Source organism: Haemorhous mexicanus, chromosome 2, assembly GCF_027477595.1.
Source record: "Haemorhous mexicanus isolate bHaeMex1 chromosome 2, bHaeMex1.pri, whole genome shotgun sequence".
NCBI lineage: Eukaryota > Metazoa > Chordata > Aves > Passeriformes > Fringillidae > Haemorhous > Haemorhous mexicanus.
This window is the reverse complement of record NC_082342.1, coordinates 70,625,269-70,651,704: the sequence shown is the minus strand read 5'-3', so window position 1 is coordinate 70,651,704 and position 26,436 is coordinate 70,625,269. Positions and strand designations below refer to the sequence as shown.

The window sequence follows — 26,436 nt, the reverse complement described above, 5'->3', positions numbered from 1 at the left end:
TGCTGTTTGTCTAGCAGACCAGCTGTCAAATAAAGCCTAAGCACTATATACATGTTTACTTCCATCCTGGAGAATTGCAAGGCAATATTTTATAACTGATAAATAGAAAAAAAAGAGTCTGAAAATTTCCTGCTCAAGTTGTCTAAGCAGGACCCTTTCTCAACAAGGAAAGTTTTACCCTAATATCAATGGACTATATTATTAGTCTGCTCACAGATCTGGAGTCAGAATTTTAACTGCCTAGATATGCCCAACTTCTCCTTAGGCAAGCAAACCAGGCAGCAGCATTCCCCTACAGCTCCTTTCCCCAGCCTTTGGGAGCCAAGTGGATGAACAGACAGGATGTGCAAAACAGTTCTGTAGCCTCCCAGCATCTGTATCGGCTGCATAACTTGAAGTAATGATAAACAACCACCAAGCTTAACTAATACTTTTAGGTTCACACTAATCCTCTGCTAAAAGAAGTTGAAAAAAGCAAAAAATAGCACTTTACTACGATACATCTTTAGAATGCCTTATCCAGAAAAAGAAAAGGTTTAAAAATGACTTCTTCAAAAGAAAAAGTAATGTGTGAAGAAGAGAGGAGCTTCATCTAACACTTAAGTAGGGGAGTTTTTGTCACAGATAAAAATAACATTAACTGGTTGAACACAAGAGTTAAAGAACAGAAGGTTAAAGGTAGAAGGTGGCTGCTATTCATCTCTCCTACCTCACATCTTTTTGACAGCCATTTTCTACTCACAAATCTAAATTGTGCTGTGACAGCTTCACTTAAAGCAGCTGACAAGGTTACTAACTCCTGGTATCTATCCTGCCTGGCTACGGAGTCTTTTGTACTGACTGTCAATCAATTCCCGAAGTCCTGAACTTCCTGCACACCATTTTCAATAGATACACTGGCATGGATTTCAGTTTCTGTTAAAGGTCTGGTTTTTTTCAACCATGGTGATACAGGAATCAACAACACCCTGTCAAATACTTTTGCAGAGGGCAGTGGGTACAGCAGTCAGCTAGGTGCTGATAACCTAACAGTACCCAAGCTACATGTTCTTGTTTATCCCGCAGAGCCTTATGATTTTCCTAGCACTTCCAAAAGCCCAGCTTTTTAAAAGATGTTCACAAGAACATCCTTTAGATAAGGGTGAAAATTTTTATTTCTCTGCACATATCTAGAGCACAGTAAAGTATGACTTTGATCTGGAGTATTCATTCACGTAGCATTATACTGCAACAAATGTACTAAGGTTTTTAACATTGTATTGTTTACAGCTTCCTTAATAACAAGCTCTACAGATAAGTACAATGCTAATATTTTGATGAATTATGGTTTATATGTCTGAATCTTCTACATTCTCATAAGTCAACTGTGATGCTCTGGACACATCCCACAAGATTTGTATTGCAAACAAGAGTACACTGTGGCCTCTCCACATACCCACAAGCCATAATTAACAAACATATTAAATCAAGAAAATGAATCCTAAAGCATACTTTAAGGTACACTTTGTTTCCTGCATTTAGTCAAACAGGAAAGGACATATGGAAAGCATAAGAGAAAAGTAAGGGATATTTGCAAGTGCAACCACAGCTTGTGGTTCTGGCAAACCAAGTTTCAAACTCCTTTTTTCAGCCTGCTGTATTTCATATCATCAATGTGTGCTCACATCTTTCCTGTAACATCCCATCTGTTTAACCTCCTTAAAACATGTCAGCAGTTCTACTTTCTTTCAAGATATCAGACTCAGGGATTAAAAGGTTCCTCTCTTCACTGGAACCCAGTCTAACAGACTGATCCAGAAACAAATCTGCCTCTGAAGGTCCTTTATTTCTAGTCGGAGATTAAAAAAACCACAATCCACCATAATTTACAGCTTGGGATGGGTTAAGCCTGCCCAGCAGCCTGTATGGCTGCTCACCCACTTGCTGCCTCCCCTGGGAGCAGGAGAGAGAAGAAAGTGAGAAGAACAAACAAAAGCAAGAACACTCAGGTGTCAAGTTTTCTAAACAATTACTGAAGGAAAGAGAGATGAGCTTAAAAAGTAAAAAAGAAAGAAAAAAGAAAGGAATTCATCACCTCCCAGAAACTGGGGAAACTGATCAAAACTGATACCCAGCCAGTCCCTGAGTATAACCACTCCATCACCCCCCACTCCCCCACCTTCTCTTTGTTCCTATACCTCCTATTTATGCTGCTGAGTATGACATTTTATGGTATGGAATATTACCTTGGCTAATTTGGGTCAGCTGTCCAGCTGTGTCCCCTATCAATCTCCTGACCATTCATAGCTTGCTGGGGCAGGAGGAGGCAGAATGGATAAAAAGGAAATCCTTGATGTTGTGCAAGCACTGTCCAGCAATATCCAAAACACTGTTTCAGCCACCAGGGCAAAGCATAGCAAGATTCAGACTGCTAACAAGAAAGTCAACTCTGTCCCAGCCAGATCCAAGATACAGGTTATATTTTAAAGCAGTACCAAACCCAATACTTACTGAAACGTATTCAGGGATAGAAAGCTGATCTTCAGGAAGAGCCTTTAGTTTCTCATAGCATTCATCTGTTAATTCCAAGTCTCGCAAGCTACGACGGATATCTCCAGCCCTCTCTCTCAACTGATAATTTGTTTCCTCCAGTTGCTTCTGTCTCAATAAAATAGTTTCCATTTCTTGCTTCATTAGAGCCTGATGTTTCCTTCAAGATGGATTTGAAAACAGAAGATATCAGGTAATGAGTAACACAAGTGACAAAGCTTCACAATATCCTGGCGAAGAAGGAAGTTCTGCTCATTTTGTAGAGTGAAAAATTTACAAAGATTAGATAATTAGTGCCAGAATGTATACCACCATGGTTAAACATGGTTAAACAGTCATGTCAGATACACTATATATAAAAAGTCGGAACTTTATGGTCATTGACAACACAAAGCTGAATCTGAGGATAGAGAATCTCCACATATGCTGACTTGAATTTACGAACTAAACTTAATTTACCAATTAAAAGGTTAAAAACATGAAAAAGTAGAATCTATTTCCACACAAACCCCAAGGAATTGGTAAATCACCTGAACTTGGGTCTTACCAAGTTTCAGCACAAGCACAGTCATACCAACCCTAATTTTCTAACCACTGTAATATACAAAGTTGGAGGCCTTTATTAAAAAAAAACAAACAGCAACAAAACAACCACTACTACAACAGAACAAGCAGCCTTACTTCCAGCTTTAAAACACCATACAACAATTATCATCAGTGATAAGGTTTTTATACAGCAAGAGAAACTGCACATCGGTTCACGACATTTAAAAGTGTTTATCTTCTTTAAATCAAAGACAACTAACCTACTTTGTTTCTTATTTTTAGCTGCAACTTTTGAAAACATATACAAATCACTCCTTAAAACATGGTCATTTCTGCATTACTTAAAAAGGAATTTAAAAATACTAACTAGTACTACAAGGCAACATCTACCCCCACTGGCAGGGTACAGGCAACAGGATCATTAAGGTCATCAAAGCAATCACAGATGGACACACTCCATGGTGTGTACAATTCTATTATGTCAGGATGAAAAGTTAAGTAAAAGACTGAAAAGAAAACTAATTGGGATTAAAGAAAACTAAAGATTGGGAAAAGTAATTTAACTTTATTATGCCTATTAATGACAGTTTGCACATCAGTACCTTTTTACTGAGCACTCCCTTTGATAACTCAGGTACGGCCAGCATAAAAATATTCTACTCTGGTGGAAGCATACAGAGTGACAAACATTTTTCAGACCATAAGCTGCTCCCAGTTGAAAGACTTTGCTGGAACTAATCTCAGGTCTGGCTCCACATCCCTAAATCTCTTCTAGCCTCACTACAATATAGTACTTGGAAGTAGTCACATCCTGTAAGCTCTGCTTTAACAAGAGACTATGTAAGTAATGCTCTTTCTTCACAAGTGTGGAAACTCACACTTCACACTTAACTAACAAAGTGGTTTAGAGAAGCCTGATAGCCAGTCTGTTTTTCAGGTTAACTCCAAATATTTCAGAAAAACAACATGGAAAGTGAGTTTCTACATCACCAACAGAAAGCATTTCTGACAAATAGGAAGTACTAATGGGAAAAGCCAAACATTACGCATTTACATTTCCAAATGTACATTTCTTCTGTACTGCATTTATTAAAAATTCTGTTTAAATTGATGGAAATTCTGTCACCTCTGCCTAGTCCTTTTGCTCTTTATTGGTTTTAAGAACACTTTTACTACCTCTTCCTACTAAATTTTGAATTTAGGTAAAATAAAATGAAGCCCACAAACTTCAGCTAGTGAGAATTTAATTATATGTAAATTAAATATGTAAATTCAATTTTAGAATGAAAACAGTAATATAATCTGCAAAAGGAATCCTATTCCTGCAACTAATAATTATATGTTTCTGTTAATAACTTATTTACACAAATTCAAATTAACTCATGAATTTGTTAAAGATTAAGGTCTTAATTTTATTTCCATCATACCTGGCATCTTCTTGCTGTAATGCCAACTGACTATCCAGTCGTAAAGACAACAGCTGCTTTTGATGGGTTGCATCATTAAGCTTCTCCTCTAGCTCCTCAATCTAAATATAAAGAATATGAGTATAAAAAAAACAAGTTACCATATTAATTTTTAAAAAATATTTTGCAAAAAGAACAAGTTGAAATAAAAATATGAAGACTCCAATGCTGTGGGCAAGTGCAATAATGGCTGTCTAACAAGACCTCTAAATATTTCAGAACATGATACGGACTTTGTCCCAATGAGATAAAAATGAAAAAAGGCTTAGTTCTTAAACAGATCTTTTTCAGCCAAATACCTATTTGTTCAACTAATTTCAAATTAGGCTTAAACTCAGAGCAGAAAGCCAATAAAAACCAGTTAGCACATAGTATGATGTAAAAATGAACTGCACACAAATGTGGCAATGTTTATACACCTTTCTTAATTTCATGCATCTTCAAGCACGGTGTACACAACAAAATCCACTGTTAGCATGTTGGTATACTCTATTCCTATCTTCATTAATAAAGCACTGAAGAGTATTCAGATCACCTTTTCTAGTACTTCACAAGTTCAGGTTCAAAGCCCTGTTATGCTACTAACATGAGTGACAAAATAATTTGTCATTTCTGAAAGAAAACAGGTGTTTTCCTTTGTGTTTAGGAAAGCTAAAACTAATTAGATCCTCTGTTACTTATTTATAAGTAAATTTACTTGAAGTACATGAAGCTTTCTGTATCTTTGCTTCCTCTTCTTCTCATGAAAGAACACAACACACAAAGAAAATCCCCAACCAACTAAGTAGATCTCCATCATATAATTCAAATAAATTCTTTTCAGAACAGAAGTTTCTATCATACTCTAAAAGCACCAAAATCAAAAAAAGATTATATAATGAAAGGAAAAAGACTACTTACCTTGGTCAAATATTCAACTTTCAAGTTGTCAATCATCAAGTTTTTTTGTGATAATTCTATTTTAAGCAGCTGAAGATTATGGAGCAACTCCTTCCGTTCAATCAGCTGCTTAGTGATTTTTACAGTACCTTCTCTCTCTTCAGAGGACGAAACATCATCAGTTGGTACTGTGGTTTCCAAGCTGATATCCTCAGATTCCAAGGAGCTAGAAACGTTTACTTTCTTGATTACCTTAGAGCTTTTATGTGACATTTTCTCCCAGTATTCGCGAAGTTTTTTTAAGCTATACTATGAGATGAGCCTCCTGAAGAATCAACTGCAGGAAAAAACAATTAAATGAAATGCCATTATGAAAAACTAACCACCACATTAGACCACTAAGCAAGCGATGCTTCTCAGTATCACATGAACTTTTTTTTTTCAACCAAGAAAAACACTTTGAGAAGCTCTAGAGGGCTGCTGCCTGAGGACCCTCTTCCTGAACAATCATTATCAAGCGTTTTGACTACAATAACCTAAATACCAGTGTGAATCTAGCTTACTAGTGTGATGCTATAGTTAAATAAAGATATGCACATTGTCAAAAGCACATGCACTGAAAACTGTCAAGGCCCACGAAGCGTATACAGCCCCTATAAGAGGCATAACATAACTTACTGAAGAAAACTATAAAGGAATACCTTGATCATAGAATCACATAAGTTGGAAATGACCCCCAAGATCATCGCGTCCAACCTACAACTGAATATCCATCCTTTCGTCAACTCCACCATGGTACTCAGTGCCATGTTCAGTTTTTCCTTAAGCACTTCCAGCGATGGTGACTCCACCACCTCCCTTGGCAGCGCATTCCAATGCCTAACCACCCTGTTTAGAAAATCCACCTAATGTCCAACCTTACACTCCCCCGGTGCAGCTTGAGGCTTTGTCCTGTTATCCTACGGCTGGGTGCCTGGGAGGAGAGTCCGAGCCCGACCTAGCTACAAGCTCCTTTCAAACCTCGCTGGCTTTGCCTTCTCAGCAGCAGCTGCACTGTCCTTGCCAGGCTGCTTGACCCAGCAGCCACCCGGCCATCTACAACCACCTGGCACAGACCACGGCTGCTACTTACAGACGGCGCTGCTCACAGCCCAGCAGGGAGAGAAGACACCGCGCTCGGAGCTCGGGCCAGCAACAGCCTTCCCGGGGCCGCCACCACCGCCTTCTTTCCCCACGGCAGCCGGGGGCAGCTCGGGAAGAGGGAATACTGTCCCGCAGGATGCCCGGAGCTGCGGAAGGCAGCGGGCAGCTGCCCCAGCGGTAACTCGGATTGAGGAGCAGCAGCCCAGGCTGGGGTCTGCCCCCCACACCCCGGGCAGCGGCGGCACGACACGCGCCCGCGCTTCCGTCTTCCCTCAGCGCGGCGGGGCGGGGCCGCGCGCCACGCCATCACCGCGGCGACCGGGGCGCCGTTTCCTGCGCCATTCCCGCTTCCCGCGCCGCTTCCCGCCGGCCTCGCGCTCCCGCGGCCCCCGCGCGCCATGCTGACCTCGCGGACGTTCGTGAAGCGCACGCGGGCGGGCGCGGTGGTGAAGGTGGTGCGCGAGCATTACCTGCGCGACGACATCGCGTGCGGCGCTGCCGCGTGCCGCCTCTGCCCCCCCGCCGCGCCCGCGCCCGGCACCGGGAGCGCGCCCGGGCTGGAGGCGCGGCCCAGCGGCCCCGCCAGCAGCCTCTGCTCGGGGCCGCACTTCCTCCTGCCCGACACCAACCTGCTCCTACACCAGGTGAGCGCCTCCGGGAGGGAGGGGTGGATGGTGTGGCCGCCTCAGCCCTGGGGAGGGCCTAGCCACTGCCTTCCTCTGGGCCCAACCGGCTCCATGTGGCGACTCCAGCCTTCCCTGCGCCGGTGGTGTTAAATCCCTGTGGATGCAAGATCCCGTGTGGGTTCCGGCGTCGCGCTAGAGGGGCGCGTTTGGCAGTGCTCTGCAGGCCTGGCTCCTCCCGGCTTTCCTGTGACTGCTTGATCCCTGCCTGGGTAGTCTTGTCTTTCCCTGCCAGCTCCTGAGGAGAAGGCTGCAGCATCAGCGAACCTGGTCTGTCTTAGACTGTGTTCCAGTTTTATGGGGGGGATAGTGTCTGTGTGGTTTTTTTGTTTGTTTTGTGTTTTTTTGTTGTTTGTTTTTTGTGGTTTCTTTCTTTTTCTGCCTGAATTGTAGGAATAAAGAACAGTATTTATTTATTTATTTTGTTCGTTGTGGTCTGTTATAGGTATGAAAACTCAAGCAGAGAAAGTTGGTGGACTCTCAAGTAGCGATTGGGTTTTTCATGTCGTCACTGAATTTTTGGATCAGTATTTTTAAATGCCTCTTCTTATTTTCAGGGTGTAGGTTTAGGTTCTTTAGACTGTGATGCTGATTTTATGTAATGAAGAGAGGGTGCAAAATCATCCCGTATACAACTCTGGAAGCATGGGAGCAGCTTCACTCTGCAGCCCATCCATAGCTGTGCAGAGAATTGGGTCTGAGCAGGGCAGACAGTAGACTTTGAGGCTGGGAGGAGTTCCCAAGCTTGATGTTTAATTTTTTCCTTTCATTGTTTTTTAACACCTGTATAGAGGCTAGAACAGCCCTGTACACATCGGAGACTGTAACTAATTCATGAATTCTGACATGGAGTACTCTGGAGAGGTGAACAGCACTTGTGTGTTTTAGCAGAGATCCCAAAAGTTTTAAGGATTTTGTCTTAAAACAACAGGTTAAGGAATGTTTCCAGCCTCTCACAAGTGGACTTCTTGGTGTCCTGTTAGTGAAATTTGTATGAGAGTCCTATAGAATGCTCTGAGAATGTACCAGGGTGTGCTGAGGTGAACTGGAGAAGTGGGGATTAAGAAGCCTAGGTAAGGATAGGCAAAAGTTTTGCCTAGAAACTGAAACAGTTTTGTCATAGTAAGACTTGGCCTGGTGCTTCAGCTTATGCATATAATAATGTTGGATTTCTTGCCCTATGAATATGGCTCTAAATCTTTAAGGTCGTGTAAACATCAGGTTCACAGGAACTTGGTCTGATATTGCCTTTTATTCTTTTAGCTGTGCCCTCTAGAGCCTTATGGCTGTCTCATTTTGCAGGTGGGTTTGCACAGTTCCTTGCTATAAGGTTAGGAAGTTAGCTCCCATCTTTTTCCCCCAACAGATTACATGAATTTTTAGTGTATATTTATTTCTCTGTCTTGGTGTCAGTAGTTGGCAAAGAATAGTGCTGAAGATTTTAACAAAATTCCTTAAAAAAGAAAAAGGTCTTTCAAAAGCAGAGAGCAGCTTGCAGAATGCCCATTGATTTGATTCCATGGAAGTTAAAATTTCACTTTAACAGTGGGATTGTTTCTGGAGAACTCAAACCTACACATGCATAGGCACGTCAGCTGTGTTAGAGTAGTTGGGTACGCTTTTCTGGCTTGCATTCCTCACAGAGGCAGGCAGCCTGTAAATTACATCAGATTTCCCTCAGATTGTGCATAGTTGCATTTTGTTTACTAAGGGTAAATTTTATAGGACCTCCTTTCATGTAAGCAAAATTTGTAATGTACACTCAGCCTTACATTTGTCTGAAATCCTGCACATACTGGGGATGAATTTGTTGGAAGTCAGAATCTTTATCTTCACTTCAGGTCACAAAGAGGCTGGAAAATCCTATTTGACTTTTTTTTTCCCCACAAGGAGGAGAAAGCAACTTCATACACTGTACAGTTTCTCAGTGGTGAGGGATAAAGGCAGAAGGAGAGCCAGTCATTACTCATGTTAGCTTTTAATGTACTAGCCAAGGAAATATTTAAAGTCCTGTTATTGGATAGAATTAAACAACAATTTTGATTAATTTCCATTTTGTTCCTCAGATTGATATCCTTGAAGATCCTGTTATTAAGAATGTCATTGTGCTGCAGACAGTCCTACAAGAAGTCAGGAATCGGAGTGCACCAGTGTACAAGCGAATTAGGGACGTGATTCAAAACAAAGAAAAACATTTCTATTCTTTCACCAATGAGCATCACAGGTAAGAGGTGCAATGGGGTATAATAAAGTTGTGCTGATATCCAGTAAAAGAAAATGGGAAACAAAACTGGAACATATGGACTAGAAGAAAAATTACACTGGTGTCATAGAACTATATATTTCTAAGGAATCCTTTTGGGAAGTAGTTGGTGTTCCAGGCGCTTTTCTGCCTGTAGTTGGTATAAATCCATATATTATGTAAAGGGGGTTAGAATATTGAATAATGAGTGCTGTTATTTTGAGTAATAAGGTACTGGTTTTCCATTTTAGTATCCCTTTTAAACATATTCCAAAGCTTTACCAATATTGTTAGCTTAGTCTGTAGCAGAATTCAAACATCCATTAAGTTTGTGACAGAAAGCTCTAAGAAATGGAGATGCAATTAATTTGCCTTTATTTGTGCTCACAATTAGTTTTCAATACTGCAGTATCATAGTTGAATCCATAGTTTTCACAGCCTGAATGCAGACCTCTTCAATTGTCTGTGAGAAAGTTGTGTTAGAAATTAACACTTCCTTCCTATTTTCCCTTATCCGTATCTCCTTCAGTGGCCTAATGAGTGTTACACATAACAAAGGGTACAATAGTGATACTTTTGGCTTAACAGCCTTAATCTTGTTTGTCAAATTTTAAGTATAGGTGGATGCTGGAATTTGTTTTGGTTTGTCAAACAGCACCCTTTGCTTTTAAAATTTGTTTAGAGAAACGTACATAGAGCAGAAGCGGGGAGAAACTGCTAATGACCGCAATGACAGAGCCATTCGGGTAGCAGTGAAATGGTACAATGAACACTTGAAGAAAATAGAGGATGAGGAAAAGATTCAAGTTATCTTTTTAACAAATGACAGAATTAATAAAGAGAAAGCTCTGGAGGAAGGAATAACTGCTTATACATGTAAGTGAACTAGTATATATGTTTAATTTATTGCTCAAATGAACTGAGCGGTCACTTGATACCTAAATCCCATGCATCTCTTGCATAAATATTTATGTGTGTGCTTTTGTAGGTGAAGAGTATATAAAAAGCTTGACAGCTAATCCTGAGCTTGTAGACCGTCTTGCTTGTGTATCTGATGAAGGGGTATGTTTTTATTTTCTTTTTATAAAATATATTGATCACAAATGACTTGTAGTATAATATTGCTTACTGTATATCAGGATATTGGCTTCAGTTTAGAATACAAGGAGTTTGGACTTCATTGCCATTTTGGCAATTTAACTTTTTGACAACTGAAAAGTAAAAGGAAATATTGTAGCTTTGCAGTTCTGCTTACATGTCTGTTAGTATGTATCTTGTTAACTGTAAAAAGCTAGTTGCTTTAGATAACTGTTGTGAAGATGAGAATAATAACAGAAACAACAAAATGAAACCAAAATATTTTGCAAACCATTTAGATCTTTGTTTTGTGTCTGCTGGAAAATCTATGTTAAGTTACTGATCAAAAGCATTTTCATTTGGTTATTAGTTAAGTTGACATGAAAGCAGGCTGCAGCTCAGATATGAGCTACATCCTCTTCCGCTTCGTGGTGCTTTGTGTTTATCAGAATCAAGACTCATGTGTTCACATACAACTGATACAGCTGAACACTCACCCAAAAATAGGAAAGTTAATTTCATCAGAGTTAGTTTTAACAGAATAGAGCTCTGTGTAAGAGTGGGAAGAAAGAGAGCTCAGGTATTCTCAGCAGTTAACTGTAGGTCATTCAGGTGTAAGCAATTGTCTGACTGCTCCAAACTTTGGTCACAGTAATGTATTTTTATAATGTTTCCTATAGCTTACAGTACATACACTATGTGCCATACTCTTTACTATGCTAATATTTTCTTTAAGTATCTGTTTAGTCACTATATCCAAATCAACATAAAATTGTGCAGCATGTTTTTAGGTAACTGCAGTAAAACAAGAAAAGTTCCTAGAATTGCCACATTTGTATGCTTTTGATGCTTCATTAGGAAAAGTACTGCTTAATAATAGTTTTTTAGTGTTGTGCATATTCATATCTACACACAGTTACAATTAGGGAGTTTGTGCTTGAGTGTGTTGTGTTCCAGAGCTCGGTATTGAAATTAACATGAATATAAAATACTGAAACTATCCTCTCCTCTTTTTTTTTTTTCCCTAAAGAAAGAAATAGAAGGTGGAAAAATAATATTCCCAGAACATATTCCTCTTAGCAAATTGCAGCAAGGAATAAAATCTGGTATTTACCTACAAGGAACTTACAGGGCAAACAGAGAGAATTATCTTGAAGCTACTGTTTGGGTTCATGGAGATGCTGAAGAAAACAAAGAGGTGAGTTTTAATTTTACCTCCATTCAGTAAACTTTAGCTAGCTTAGTAATGACTTAAAATTTAATTATTTCATGGTGGCATATGTTAAAATGGAGCATATTAGTAATTTTTTACCCTTTTGTTTTTTTTCTGTTTGTGCTGATGTTTTGATTTTTTATTTGTATGGATATGGACTGCTGATATGCTGACTGTGCTCTTTTTAGAAAAAAAGAATAATTTATTTAAAATTACAGTTTGATAAAGTAATTGGAAAAATAAAGATTAATCTTGGTTGTTAATAGTTTTTCAATTGACCTCTTAACAGTTTTTAAAATCAATTTGAAATATGTGGTGAGAGACAAAGGAAAAAGTGTTTAGGAGGATTTTCAGGGAAATGAACTGTCATGAGCCCTTAGCCCTTTTGGGGTTCTTCTGCTTTGTTTCCCCCTGCTATTTTCCTGCCTGGTGAGGGAAGATGGGCTGTTTCCCACCCAGCAGTTAATCCATCTGTCTGCTGGTTGGATTCTCAATTGGTGCAATTGTACAGACACTGTTTCCAAGCAGTGGCAGTTGTCTCCTCCCTCCCTATTTGTGGCAGCTGGAGGTACTTCTCTTGTGTCTCTTATATTCCTCTTTCTCAGTAGTATGTGCAATCCCTTATCCTGCAAAAATAGGATTGTCTGACTTAATAAAAAATAAAAAAACACACAACCAGGGGGAAAACATATTTCTTATAGAAGCAATTGGAATCTTGAAATAAGATCATTTGTACTTTAAAAAACCTTGGCAGAGGAAAAAGGTGCATCACAACCATACTTTAAAATGTTCTTTGGAATGTAAAGCCTGTCATACATGTTTACTCTTCTGTTACACTGTTCTAGATTTGGATCTTCTGTTTTCATCATCACAAATATTTGCATTTCCATTTTGTTTTCTAAAAAAAATCCAGATAATTGTACAGGGCCTGAAACATTTAAACCGAGCAATTCATGAAGATGTTGTAGCCGTGGAGCTGTTGGCAAAAGATGAATGGGTGGCACCATCCTCAGTGGTCTTGCAAGATGACGGCCAGAATGAAGAGAACATTGAAAATGAAGAAGAGAAAGAAAACATTGTATGAAAGAAATAATTTTCTTAACTGTGGTGTTATGAAATAGATGAAATCTGTGGTACCCTGATAGTGTTAGGCTTTAGCTTTATATATCCTCTTTATAAAATGTGAATACAGAAATCATAAAACTTAATTGGAGTTGTACAGTTGTGTTAAATACATGATGGTGAATAAAATGGATCATTTTCCATTAGGCTCTGCTAGAAATTCCCACATTACTTTATTAAGCGTAATGAATCCAAAAGATACTGAGTGGTAGTCACGTAATAAAGTAAATCTGTATTTACTGACTTGCAGATTAGGATTTGTTAGAGTAGGTGTTATATCATGCTGACAATTACCTTTTACAGGCAATACATACATTTGGAACCTGTTGTAAAATATTTTTGGGTCTTGCAGTCATTCCACATAATGTGCATGCCTGCACATGCATGTATGCCCTGTACAAAAAGATAATTTCTTTAAAAATCCACTTATTATTTTTCCACTGAATTTCATAGGAATGTTTTTTAATAATTATGTGGAGAAATTTTAGGCAGTGTAAAAGGACTCCAAAAATTAAAATAATAGATTGTAAAATAACATGGAAAATATTATTTGTTTGGGTTTTCTTAATGGATATCCTTTCAGAAAAATGAAGAACAGCAGAAAAAGGCTGCAGAACACTGTCTTCTCCCACTGTCTCTGCGAAGTCACATCCCATACTGATGTGATGATTTCTGTCGTGTCACATACTGAAAATATTAAAAGTCATGCAGAGCACAGGGAGGCACAGGAGGTTCTATTTACAAAGTCATAATAGAATTTATGCCCTTATAATGGATTACAAAATGTTGCTACTAAGTTTTATGTTACCTGCTGTAGATGAACATTAGTTCAGACACTTTTGTATTTTTAACCTGTGTTTTACCAGCTGAAGACTTCCATTAACAAGGACATGCTGAGGCCTACAGGAAGAGTAGTGGGCATTATAAAACGAAACTGGCGGCCATATTGTGGGATGCTTTCCAAGTCACAGATCAAAGAGGTGAGGAAACAATCCACTTACTCTAAATGCAGGCTTGGTTTTTCTTCTTTATTTGGAAATTAATTGTTCGTTTTTCTGGTTGTTCATAGGCAAGGCGCCATTTGTTTACACCAGCTGATCGCAGAATTCCTCGCATTCGAATAGAAACCAGACAAGCTGATACATTGGAAGGGCAAAGAATAATTGTTGCTATTGATGGTTGGCCCAGGAATTCCAGATATCCTAATGTAAGTTTAGGCATTTTCTTCTGAACTTTAAACTACCTGATTTTTTGTGTTTCTTAGGTAAAATATTTATCTGCAACGCCGAGTAACTGCAAACAGTGTTGAGATGAGGTTTGAATTCTTTGAGTGCCATTTGATGGTGCAATTAAGGAAGTCCCTAAATGATATAATTTGCTCTTACAACCAGCTATGGGGTTATCATACTTAAAAAGTTTACTCATCCAGTTCTGCAGTGAACATCTATGTGCTACTTAAGGTGCTTTGTATTGATTAACCAGGGACTTTAGTCTGGGTTCCTAGAAGTGCTAGTCTTTTGCTCTGATTTTGCTCATTCACACATACCAGTCACTGCTCTAGCAGATATTTGACAAATGCACCCAATGCAATCAAATTGCCAGTAGGGTAAAAGTAGTTAAAAGTTCAACATAAATAATGGAGACTGTATGAGAAACTGAAGACGTTGCCTTCCATTTGTATTGAACACTAGCCAGGTTTTGAAGTGTCTTCCAGTGTCTCCTGTGGGAATGCACAGCTTGTATTGAAGCAGAGCACAGGTGTCTCCAGCTAGTTTAGAGAAGTGAAGGGAACATGGGGTATATGGAAGAAGCAATAAGACAAAGCCTGCATTACTGCAGAGAAGTGAGGGAGAAGGCAGAGTTGATGTGGTATTAGGGTGTGAGATGTATGGCACAAGGCAAACCCATAGAGAAATGAGAGTTTATTAGTTCTGCTGCTTTTGCTGCAGTGATTTTCCTTCCTGCATAAATTTTCACGGTTATAAGTTCTGGAGTCTTAATTGTGGACGATTTAGACCCAGTCTAAGAAAAGAGTCTGGGTGGACTAAGTTCAGATTTACTACAGTAAATAAATGTTTAAAATTAAATTCCTCTTAAAGATGAGAAAGTTAACCAAATTAAAAAAAGATTTCTTCTACTGTAGTTAAATACAAGAATAACCTAAGGGTTAGTGTTCTTAAATACTGACTTTTGGACAAATGGTTTTATTTGATTTGTGTGTGTGTGTTTGTACCTGTATTATTCCTCAGGGTCATTTTGTAAAGAATTTGGGAAGTGCTGGAGATAAAGAGACAGAGACAGAAGTTCTTCTGCTTGAACATGATGTCCCTCACCAGGCTTTTTCCCAGACTGTTCTTAGTTTCCTACCAAAAATGCCATGGAGCATTACAGAAGAGGTAATAATTTGTAAATTATTGTAGTAATTACTGTGCCTTCCCCTTCAATGCAAACTGTGACATTCCTGAATATCCCAGAAATAGACAAGAAATGTTGTCCAGGACTGTTCTGTCTTAGTGGGAACTTTTAGCTAGATTTCCTATGGAAACAAGACCTCTTCAAGTTTTTGCATTTTTTGGGGATAAATATTTTAAGATAAAGATGATACTACAGGTTTTGTTAAAGAACATAAAGATAAAAGAAGTTTTTTTCCAAAGGAGAGAGATAGCTCTTTTGCAAGGATGGATACTTCCAAAGTGTGCAGTTCCTTTCAATTGTCTAGATATCTAGGCCTTAGAAAGCTAGACTTCGGAGCAGTCATATCCAAGAGAAGTCATTCAGCTGGACATCAGTCAAAATTTCACTTCAAAAAAATCTCAATTCCTCATCCTGCTAATTCTGAAATTGTGATGAAACTATAGTTGTATTCTGATTCTCTTCCTCATTTTTGTAAAACGAAATGAAAAAAAATGGTACTTAATCTTCTGTGTTGTTTTTTCTATCATTGTAGTTTCTGCATATCTGTTTTGATCTTGTCATAAAACAAACAAACCACACAAAACAAACATTCTGAAAATGCTTGGTTGCTGGGGAAAATCTTACATAATGTGCCTTTCGCAAATGATCGTTTTTACTCGGAAAAGGAAGGTGTTCATGAAAACAACTTTTTGTTTCTTTTAAATTTCAGGATATGAAACACAGGGAGGACTTAAGGCATCTCAGTGTTTGTAGTGTTGATCCTCCTGGTTGTACAGATATTGATGATGCATTGCATTGTAGAGAAATAGGAAATGGAAATCTAGAGGTATTGTATCAATCTAGTAATTTATTTACTTACTCTTTCCTTTATTTTACAAACAGTGCCATAGTGGTAAATGACACATGCAAAGCTCCAGATCTGTTATAAATAAGTTAATGGTGTTTGCACAGCTGCAGGATGGTAATAAAAAAAGGGAGTTGATTTGCATCAGATCAGTGTCAAAAGTGGGAATTTAGTGTCTTCTAAATTCACCCTGCTTTATCCTCATTTGGCATGAGAATTTAATAAAATTTATTTACTGCTTTAGCTAAGTATTACAAACAAGGATATTTACAGCTAGGATAAGGGACTATGAAAAAAGAACAAGCTAAGCTACTGCTGTAACGCCTGTGGAGTTACTATTTTATTTTAAAAAAGGCAGTAAAAAGCTACAGGCTTAACACCAGCTGTCTACTCCCTTATATGTGGTTCAGTCAGATTGTCTTCTTTAGAAAATAATTTGAAATTGTAATAGTAGGGTGTGCCAGACTACAAAGTCCAGCAAACAGAAAAGAAAAAACACATTTACAGTGAGTCTTGAAGAACATGAAAGAGGTTATTTGGGTCCTCAAAGAAAAGCTGAATTGGTCATGAATATACAAATGCCCTTTTTTTTGAATAATTGCTGCAACGGTTCACTTTTTTAGTATCAGTATGATAGGTTTAAACTATTCTTACTACAAAATATGGGAGCTCCTGAAAGGAACTGGGAATGGACATGTTGGTTTGTAAAAATGTGGGAAAGTTTCTACAACTCTGAAAACTGGTTTTTTTTTTCATGAGGTGCATAATGTGATGCTTGTTTTTTAGGTCGGTGTACATATTGCAGATGTCAGTCATTTTATTCGCCCAGGAAATGCTTTGGATGAGGAGTCAGTAAAAAGAGGAACAACGGTGTATCTCTGTGAAAAAGTAATTTTTTTTTATGGCTTCTTGTATGATTAAGTGGTTGGGTTTTCATTGCTTTCCTCTTTTAATTTTTGGGAGTGGAGACATTCTCTCTGAACTAAGGAGAATAAAAGTAGACAATTTGTCTAAGACAATTTCATTTTCTGTTTTATCTTTTAAAAGCCACTATCTGGACAATATCCCATTCAACTCTGGTTTAAAGCATTATTACATGTGGTTCTGAAACTTGAATACTGTTTTAATTCCAGTCTGAAATTGAAGAAATGGCCTGGTTTGGCCTTTTCCATTGGTTTTTATGTTTTTTTGTGATTGCTAAATCTCTGAAGGTTCCTATGATTTGCATTTACTAACACTGTAGATTTAGTCCTGGTTATTTCTTCCAGACCATGATTTCTTTTCAGAAATCACTGGTACTAAAAAGATGATAACTAAAAAAAATCTTGGAATTATTTTTCTTAAAGTAGCTTACTTTTCTTTCAGTAATCTGAGCTTTTTTGGCCAAAGAAAAAATATCTCTAAGCTTTTTTTTTACATTAAAAATCAGGAAGTTAAAATACTAACTTCTTTTATTCTTTACTTTCAGAGGATTGATATGGTTCCAGAGCTACTTAGTTCCAACTTGTGTTCTCTGAGATCTAATGTGGACAGGTATATGATCCATATTTTGATCCTGGCAAGAAACTACTGTTGTTTTGTGGAGATTTTAACAGATTTTCCTCTCTCTCTCTCTCATAGGCTTGCATTTTCATGCATATGGGAAATGAACCATAAGGCTGAAATTCTAAAAACCAGATTTACAAAGAGTATTATTAATTCCAAGGTAAGTCATGTGAATACTACTATAATTCTGAAATAAAAAGCTGTACATTGTGTTATAAAAAAATGATCAACAGACTTTATTATCAAGTTTTCTTTCTGATTAATAATTTATTTAGAATTAGAAAATGGTGCTGAAATACTAAAAAAAAAGAAAATGTTTGATTCTTCAGTGTTCTTCTCAGCCTCTGAGGCTGAAGTGTTTATGTGTGCAGTTACTGTGTGTATGATGCATATAGGACATGGCTGATAAGTACCAGCTAATCAGTTAAATTCAGTGGATTCTGTGGATGTTCAAGATGTTCAATAGATTTCTAAAAATTAGACTTCCAATATATAAAACACATGATCAGCAGAAAAAACCAAAACAAACCCACGGTAAATGCCTGGTATATCTTAATATCTTGCATAGATCTGTCTTCATTTGTCCGTTACTCTTTGTGAATAACAGGCATTTAGGTAGTGACTGTAAAGCTTTATGTTATTGTGAACCAAGTTATGACAGCAAGCTGCATGTCCTGCAAGACAGAAACAACTATTGTTTTATTTAGAGTGTTCAATTATGTATCATGATGTCTTGTTTTTTTACACCTCTTTAAGGCTTCTCTTACATATGCTGAAGCACAGATGAGAATCGATTCAGCAACTATGAATGATGATATTACTACCAGCTTACGTGGACTAAACAAATTAGCAAAAATCCTGAAGAAGAAAAGAATTGATAATGGGTAAGCTATGCAGTGTACCTGTTAACTTTTCCCCCACCTTTTTTTCTGACTGTTCTTGCTGTCAAAATATATTATGGCTCTGTGTCCATTTTTCTAGTGAAAATCTTGTGAAAGAGAAGTATTTTTCCATTGTGATTTGCATAAGAATGCTTATCCATATTTCCCAAAAAATATAAATTAGGGATATTAACTTTTTCTTCACAAGATCAATTAATATGGATCTCGCAGAGTCATATAACACAACTAGAGGGTAGCATTTGAAATTTTAGGAGCTTCTATGGTGTGTATTTGATGACATTTTCTGTAAATTTGAACATTAATTCCACAACTTTATTTTTAATTTCTGCCAATTTTAAATTATAGTGTCATGATAACCCTAGATGATGTTACAGGCTTGCAGCTCAGCTGCTCTGTCTGCTTTACTGTAATTTTTTAATACCACTTACTGTGTTGCAGAGCCTTGACACTTGCATCACCAGAAGTTCGTTTCCACATGGACAGTGAAACTCATGATCCTATTGATCTGCAAACTAAGGAGCTTAAGTATGCATTTTATTTGTTAGTTAATTCAGGGTAGGGATGGAATTAAAGATGTGTTTAAGTTGCAACATTTAGGTAATGGTGTACAAAGTTCCTGTAATGGTGCAGGACAGTCACAGAATTAGAGGATGGTTTGAGGTGGAAGGGACCTTTGAAGCTTACCTAGTTCAACCCCCCCCCGCCATGGGCCCAGATACTTTGCACTAGACGAGGTTGCTTAAAGCCCGACCCAGCCTGTGCTTGAATGCTTCCAATGATAGAGCATCCACAACTTCTTTAGTCAAGCTGATCCTCGTAAGAGAATTCTTCTATTTTACTGCAGTATTTATTTAGCGAGTTTTGAACTCTACGCTTCATATGTGAAATTCGTCGGAAGAAGTCAAGAGGTTTATCTGTTGTTTTTTTCTGGCATTTTTATGAGCATTTTTCTTTATTTTAATGTTTTAGAATATTTCAGGATTTTTTTTCTTCTGACTTCGTATTTGGAGCTTATAAGCATTGTTTTTAGTCTTAAAATTGCTTGCCTACTTGAATAAATGATCAAAACCACTAGTTAATACTATATAACATTGTTAGGATGGTGGAATGTTTCTTCATTAGGCACTCAAAGTAAATGTCTAATGCTTTTCTAACAATATAATATATTTATCTTGATAGAGAGACAAATTCCATGGTTGAAGAGTTCATGTTGCTTGCCAATATTTCTGTAGCACAAAAAATTTATGATGAGTTCCCAGAGTTTGCCTTGCTCCGGAAACATCCTGCTCCTCCCCCATCAAATTACGACATCCTTGTAAAGGCTGCAAAGTCCAAGGCAAGTTTTTACCATGCTAATTAAGTGAATTAATTATGAAAAGCGGTATTCTATCTCTGGTTGGCCACTTACTTATTCCTAAGGGCTGGAAAGCAGTATTTTATAAGTGTATCAGCTACACATTGAAATCCCTGGTAATCATACCTCTGGGTGAAAGGAAGAATCTTGTGCTTTTTAAAACCTTTCTTAATTGAAGAAAACATACCGCTATCTTAAGTCTTACATTGTAGCACTTGTGAGCTGTGAATGTGTGTCCTCACCAAGTCACATGTGATTTGAAACAGTTTTTGGCTTTGGATCACATACATTATTGATACACTTAAAAATTGACCAGGTCACTTCATTAACAAGTTTCTCTTAAAGTCAGAAAGTAAAAAAATGTGTTTAGAGTTTCCGTCTTTTCCATAGATCAGCTAGAGGTTTATTTAGACTGAAACAAGTCTAATTTAATTAAGGAGGCTGAACAGGAAAAAGTATTTTTCCAGTTTCAGGATCTTGTATTTAACTTGTAATTTTGTAGTTACTGTGATGTACATTCACGTTTCCTTTCCCTTCAGCTCTTTCCCACCCCCTTTTTTTTTTCTTAAGGTCTAGAGAGAAACTTCCAGATTCTCTCAGTGTGACATAAATAGACAAGCCGAAACCTAGCCCATTTAATTCTTCACTGCTGTAAAACTGGAATAATAATAATTATTTAATTTGTGTTCTGAAAATTATTTTTAAGCACTGTTTTATTTGGAAAGCTAAATTCCTCTGCATAGGTAAGCTTTCTTTTAAAGCAACCAAAGTGGCTTTTTTACCGCTTTTGACACAAACATCATAATTAGGTATTAATATTCTTTATTTATAATTTTTTAATAAAAATGCAATTATCTTACCATAATACAGGCATCATTTGATCTCTGGATCATACTTTATTGTCAGTGCTGTATGTGACGGAAAGAGCATTCAGCTGATCATGTGATGAAATTTACCTTGTGTTTCTGGAAGTTAAATATGCATTATGTATTTTCACACTACCTGAATTTTTATCAGAGAGCACTGGCAAACAGGGCAAAAAATGTCATACACAGTACTAGTTTTACATTTCACTTTTCCAAGTATACATTATAATAATTCTGCAGAGGAAATATCAAAAAGTCAATTACTTACCTTGTGCTTGGATGAGAATCTTTGTGTGGCACAAACACATGGGGATTTTTTACATTCTTTCTTAATAAAGGGATTCATTCATTCATTCATTCTTTAATAAAGGGATAGAAAAATCAAACCAAAAGAAAATAAAAACTTGTTAATATTGGCATAAAGTATGTCTTAGTTCAGAATATGTGTCTTTTCTGAATTCTAGGCTACTGAGTCAGCATTTCATTTTTTGCATAATACAGTAGTAGTAATGAGGGTGGGACCTGTGCATGGGTGGATTTTGTTTGTTTGCTTTTGTAGTAGTAGCATTCCATCATCTTGTTAGGTGCTATACCTGTGCCAGTTGCTAAGATTATCCTAGATGTGGCTATTACATTTCTGCTCATATTCTTAATACTTGCTAGTAATGCTTGACTTTTTTTTGTTTATTTTTTTCTCTCCTTTCAGAATTTGGAAATTAAAACAGATTCAGCAAAAGCTTTAGCTGAATCGTTAGACAAAGCTGAATCTCCTACATTCCCCTACCTAAACACACTGCTCCGAATTTTGACCACTCGCTGCATGATGCAAGCTGTTTATTTCTGCTCAGGAATGGATAATGATTTTCATCACTATGGTTTAGCCTCACCTATTTATACTCACTTTACCTCACCTATTAGAAGGTACTTGTATTTTACAAAAGTTTCAGAGAAAAGAAATAAGTGATTTATTTGTGAAGAAATGGTGGTGGTGTGCTTTAAAAAAAAAAAAAAGTTTCTATTCAGCATTAGATTTCACTTGAAACAGCAGTGGTTTATGTAGCAGTCCATCTTCATGTACACTCCCAGGTTTACTGTCCACAACTCCTAGTGTTCAGTAACATTAAAAAGAAAATACTATAGGAATGTATCTCTAATGCACATCTGGCATAGAAATGCACTTCGGGGTCAATCAGCAGTAGTCTTAGCCAGAGACTGAGATGGAGTTTGCTTAGTCATTTTTGAGACAGAAACTGTGTTTAAATTTTTAGGAGACTGAATTTTCCATATGAAAACACTGGTAAGTGGGAACTTGCTATTGGCAGCTGTTGCATACAATAAAATGATACTTCTTGGAAAAATATGTTAGTTTTTTCATCTGACCAAGAAGTCACTGAGTTTTGAAGAAAATAACTGTTATTATGCTCCTTAGAAACATTTAAAGTGAAATCTCTTGGATGTGGATTAAAATTCCTATGCATTTTTATGGATAATTTGTACAATTTCTAGGAGTCCAAATGGTAAATTTTAGTTCTTACCAGATGTATTAAAAAGTTCCTCACTGAAGTATCAGATGTATTAAAATCTTCCCCGCTGAAATTCTAATAAGTTACATAACAAGAAGTTCAAATGTGATTATGCTTTGCAGATCTATGGCATTGAAATACTATTCTGCACCAAATATGTCTTAATTTCATGGGAAAGGGAAGAAGGATTGGCTTAAAATACCATGGTGAAAGATCATTCTTTTGTCTAAAAATGCAACTTTGTTTCTTTTTCTGGCACAATGAAAAATTTATCTTAGCAAAAATTATAACAGTATTCTGGCTCTGCAGTGCATCTTTAGTCAGCAGAGAGATGGATGCTGAATTAATAGAGGGAGTTGCCAGCAGATGGTCATTATTACGAAAACTTAAATCTGTAAGATTCACAAAACCAAATATATGTTGAGAAACTCTTTTATTAATTTTGAAAAACTATGTCTTACTATGTCACTGATGATTTTAACCTCATCTTTGCAGGTATGCTGACATCATAGTGCATCGGCTTTTGGCAGTGGCCATAGGAGCAGACAGTACTTACCCAGAACTCACAGATAAACACAAACTGGCGGAGATGTGTAAAAATCTCAATTACCGACATAAAATGGCACAATACGCACAAAGAGCCTCTGTGGCATTCCATACACAGGTAAGTAGTTCTGAGATGTTATGTTGAACTATGGACACTGCAAGGGCAAAACCAAGCAAGAGTACAGAAATTATAAAGGCTGAGGGATGCTTCTGACAAAAGCTTAAAACATTATTTTGCTCATTTTGAAAAACTCAGAATGGCGTCTTGAAGATTCTTTTATTTTTGTGCTTTTATAAATATGACTGCTTAATTCTACAGTAATGTTATGAGGTTTATGAGATTTTTTAAAACCTGCTTTCAGGATATGCTGTGTAGTTATCACTAAGTATAGATGTGTATTTGAATGTTTTATTTTTCTGAGATAGTGTATTTGTAATTCAGAAGGAATGTTCTAGTGCTCTTTTTTCTTATTTGTGTATTCTGCTTTTGTTACAGCTGTTCTTCAAAACCAAGGGAGTAGTAAATGAAGATGCATATATATTATTTGTAAGAAAAAATGCAGTTGTGGTTCTGATTCCCAAGTATGGGTTAGAAGGAACAGTCTTCTTTGAAGAAAAAGATAAACCAACACCAAAACTGGAGTACAACAGTGAGGTATATTCCTACTATTATTCTTAAACACCTTTATTTTTTGATTTGGTAAGCAAGCAGAATGACTAAACACTATTCTAGTTGGATATAGAAGGGTAAGAGAGGCTTTTCTAAATGCAAGTTCATTAATCTCTAGTAGTAATGAATGCCACTTTAGTCTTCGTAAGTCTAAATGAGGAGGTTTTGACAGGAATTTGTTTCTGTAATAGTACTGACATCTAATTATCTGATTAGTTACTGCAGAAAATGCATGTATCACAAGACTGAATATTCACTATAGTAATTTTTGGTTTATTTTATTTACACGTAACAGTGCTATTTCCATACAAAGGTATTTATTTGTATAAAAACATAAGCTATTGAAAATAGTGAGTATTTATACAAAATTTGAACTTTCAGATGCCATCACTTACTGTGGAAGACACAACATTACATGTATTTGATAAAGTTAAAGTGAACATTATGTTAGATGATTCCAACATCCAACATCAGAAAATGCGGATGGTCTTGGTAGAACCCAAGGTAAGACACAAAATTCTTAGAACCATATTATCCTTTAGTAATGTTAAAAAATCATCGTGGTAAAATTGAAACTTAACCCAGAAGAAAAAACATAATTTAGCAGCAGCAGCTTGTAATGATTGCTTCATATCCACTCTCAATAAAACACAGATCTGCCTTTACTGGCTGTTGAAAAGAATAGAGGCCTCTAAATTAAACTTCTGTTCTGGGCCCATCAGGATATTTCCACTGCTGGGAATTATGATGATTTGCTGCAGTAATGTATTGCATTTCACAGTTCTGTAATCAAATCTGCCAAGATTCAATAGGATGTTCTCTTTACTCCAGTGAACTACAATGTAACTGTGATGGGTGGCTCAGCTCTGTATAATTGCTGGGTGTCAATGGCAGTTCTGTCTTACAACTCCCACAATATAAAAGTTCTCTCTTGACAACGTTGTAAGAACTGTAATGTCCTAATAACTGCCTCTAGTCTCAAAACTTTTCAGTTCTAGCTTCTTTGTGCTTTTGGGACACAGGGAGTTTAACTTGCTCTCACACTTTAGGCCTAATAAGTATTTTGCATGACATTACAAAATCATGCTCTTAGAGTAAGGTACATGTAACTTTCTTGGTAAACAGATGGTTGCATCATTGGATAATCCTTTATCACAGAGGAAAAAGAGAACCCAAAATAAGCAAGAGCTTCTTTCTGTTTATAAGGTCAAACATGATTACTTTTTTCCCTTGAGAAATCACGTAAATAAATTATGTTCCAAACACATGTAAATATATTCTGATCTTCAAGCTGTTGTATGAGCTTGAACCATAGAATGGTTTGGGTCGCAAGGACCTTTAACAATCATCTAGTTCCAATTCCCCTGCCATTGGCAGAAACACCTTTCATCACTTCAGGTTGCTCAAAACCCCATCCAACCTGGCCTTGAGCACTTCCAGGATGGAGACCCCATCTTCTCTGCAAAACCTGTTCTAGTGCCTCATCACTCAGAATAAACCATTTTTTCCTAAGACCTAAACTAAAGCAACCCACTCTTTCAAGTGGGGGCCGGGGGAAGCCATTCCCCCCTTTCCTGTCACTGGATGATGCCCTTGTGAAAAGGGCCTTTTCAGCCTTCTTGTAGGCTCCCCTTACAGGTCCTGGAAGGCTGCTCAAAGGTCTCCCTAGAATCTCTTCTCCAAGCTGAACAACCCCAACTATCAGCCTTTCCTCACAGGAGAGCTGCTTCATTCAGCCCTCTGATCATTTTTGTGGCTCTCCTGTGGATTGGCTCCAACAGGTCCATGTCCTTCCTCTGCTGAGACCCCAGGGCTGCTTGCAGCACTGCAGGTGGGGTCAGAATCCCCTCCCTGTCCCTGCTGCCCATGTTGCTTTGGATGTGACCCAGGACACATTTGGCTCTCTGGGCTGTGAGTGCACATTGCTGGGTCATGTTCTGCCTTTCATCCGCCAGCACCCCAAAGTGCTTCCCAGCAGGGCTGCTCTGATCTGTCCATCCCTCAGCCTGGGTTGAGGTGAATCCCTGTGATTTCAAAAATGGGGACTAGACAATAAAAATTATGGCAGAGAGGAGCCCATGTGTTCTGTTGTGCATTCACATACATGCTGAGCTGCCCTCTGCTTGTGCTCACCAACTCTAGCTTGTCAAGAGCTTCTTTTGAGGCCATGACTCCAGTCTGAGGGACATTATGAAAACAGACACAAAATAAGGCTAATGCAAGTTGATGGTTGGGGCGCTAACAACTTTGGGCTTTGTCAGGAGGGGTGCTGTTGCTTCTCTTAGCCTTTTTCAGCTTTTATTTCAGGTGAGTGTTCTACCATCTAAGATGGTAGACCCTCTTTTAGACAACTGTCTAAATCAGAAGTTACTGATGTTGACAGTTTTGTAAAAGGTCTGTTACAAGTAAAGTCAAGTTTTGCTAGGATAGTAAAAATTGAATAAAAATGTTCTGACTTCTGTTTTTTCTTACTGTAGATATTAGGAAATGATATGCGTGCAAGTCTCTCTGCAGAGGCAAGCAGCAAGGACGAACCCAAGAAAAAGAAAAAGAAGCTTCAAAAATAGCTGGATGTAAAAGTCAAGAAGAAATCACAAGTACTTGCATTTACATATTTTTCCCTATGGGCAAAAAGATGCTAGAAGCAGGTTTTGTTTACTTTTTAAATACACATTTTAATAATCTGTAAAGAATTTTTTAAAGCTACTTTTTATGACTATGAATGCAGAACAAATTTTAAAATCATGTATATCTACACCTTTGTCCTGTGGGTGAAAATAAATATTTCTGCAAAGTGAAGAAATGATTGTAGACTTTCTTGTTAATAGCCTTAAGGAAGGTTTGAGAGTTTGGTAGAAGTCAGCACCTCTG

The 26,436-nt window shown here is 37.5% G+C and overlaps 2 protein-coding genes across 4 annotated transcripts in view; one reads left to right on the top strand and one right to left on the bottom strand.

Annotated features, from left to right (window-relative positions):
* PIBF1 (progesterone immunomodulatory binding factor 1) overlaps window positions 1-7,344 on the bottom strand; it is a 105,453-nt gene extending 98,109 nt beyond the window's left edge. For 2 of the 3 annotated variants that reach the window (XM_059839134.1, XM_059839136.1), the window contains exons 1-4: window positions 6,553-6,799; window positions 5,442-5,757; window positions 4,503-4,603; window positions 2,491-2,689 (exon numbers count right to left, since the gene is read on the bottom strand). In XM_059839134.1, coding sequence (XP_059695117.1) covers window positions 2,491-2,689; window positions 4,503-4,603; window positions 5,442-5,693 — 552 coding nt within the window. In that variant the 5' untranslated portion in view covers window positions 5,694-5,757; window positions 6,553-6,799. Of the gene's footprint in view, window positions 1-2,490; window positions 2,690-4,502; window positions 4,604-5,441; window positions 5,758-6,552; window positions 6,800-7,192 lie in introns of those variants that run through there. The other variant, XM_059839135.1, reaches the window with a different exon arrangement.
* On the top strand, window positions 6,908-26,368 carry DIS3 (DIS3 homolog, exosome endoribonuclease and 3'-5' exoribonuclease). Its single transcript, XM_059839133.1, has 21 exons — window positions 6,908-7,207; window positions 9,313-9,470; window positions 10,171-10,364; window positions 10,477-10,550; window positions 11,596-11,763; window positions 12,692-12,856; window positions 13,767-13,880; window positions 13,970-14,107; window positions 15,150-15,296; window positions 16,025-16,141; window positions 16,946-17,047; window positions 17,628-17,692; window positions 17,780-17,864; window positions 18,461-18,588; window positions 19,045-19,131; window positions 19,786-19,942; window positions 21,533-21,747; window positions 22,845-23,013; window positions 23,392-23,550; window positions 23,947-24,069; window positions 26,043-26,368. The coding sequence occupies exons 1-21, from the start codon at window positions 6,962-6,964 to the stop codon at window positions 26,130-26,132; spliced, it is 2,901 nt and encodes a 966-aa protein (XP_059695116.1). The 5' UTR covers window positions 6,908-6,961; the 3' UTR covers window positions 26,133-26,368.
* Window positions 26,369-26,436: the final 68 nt, after the last annotated feature.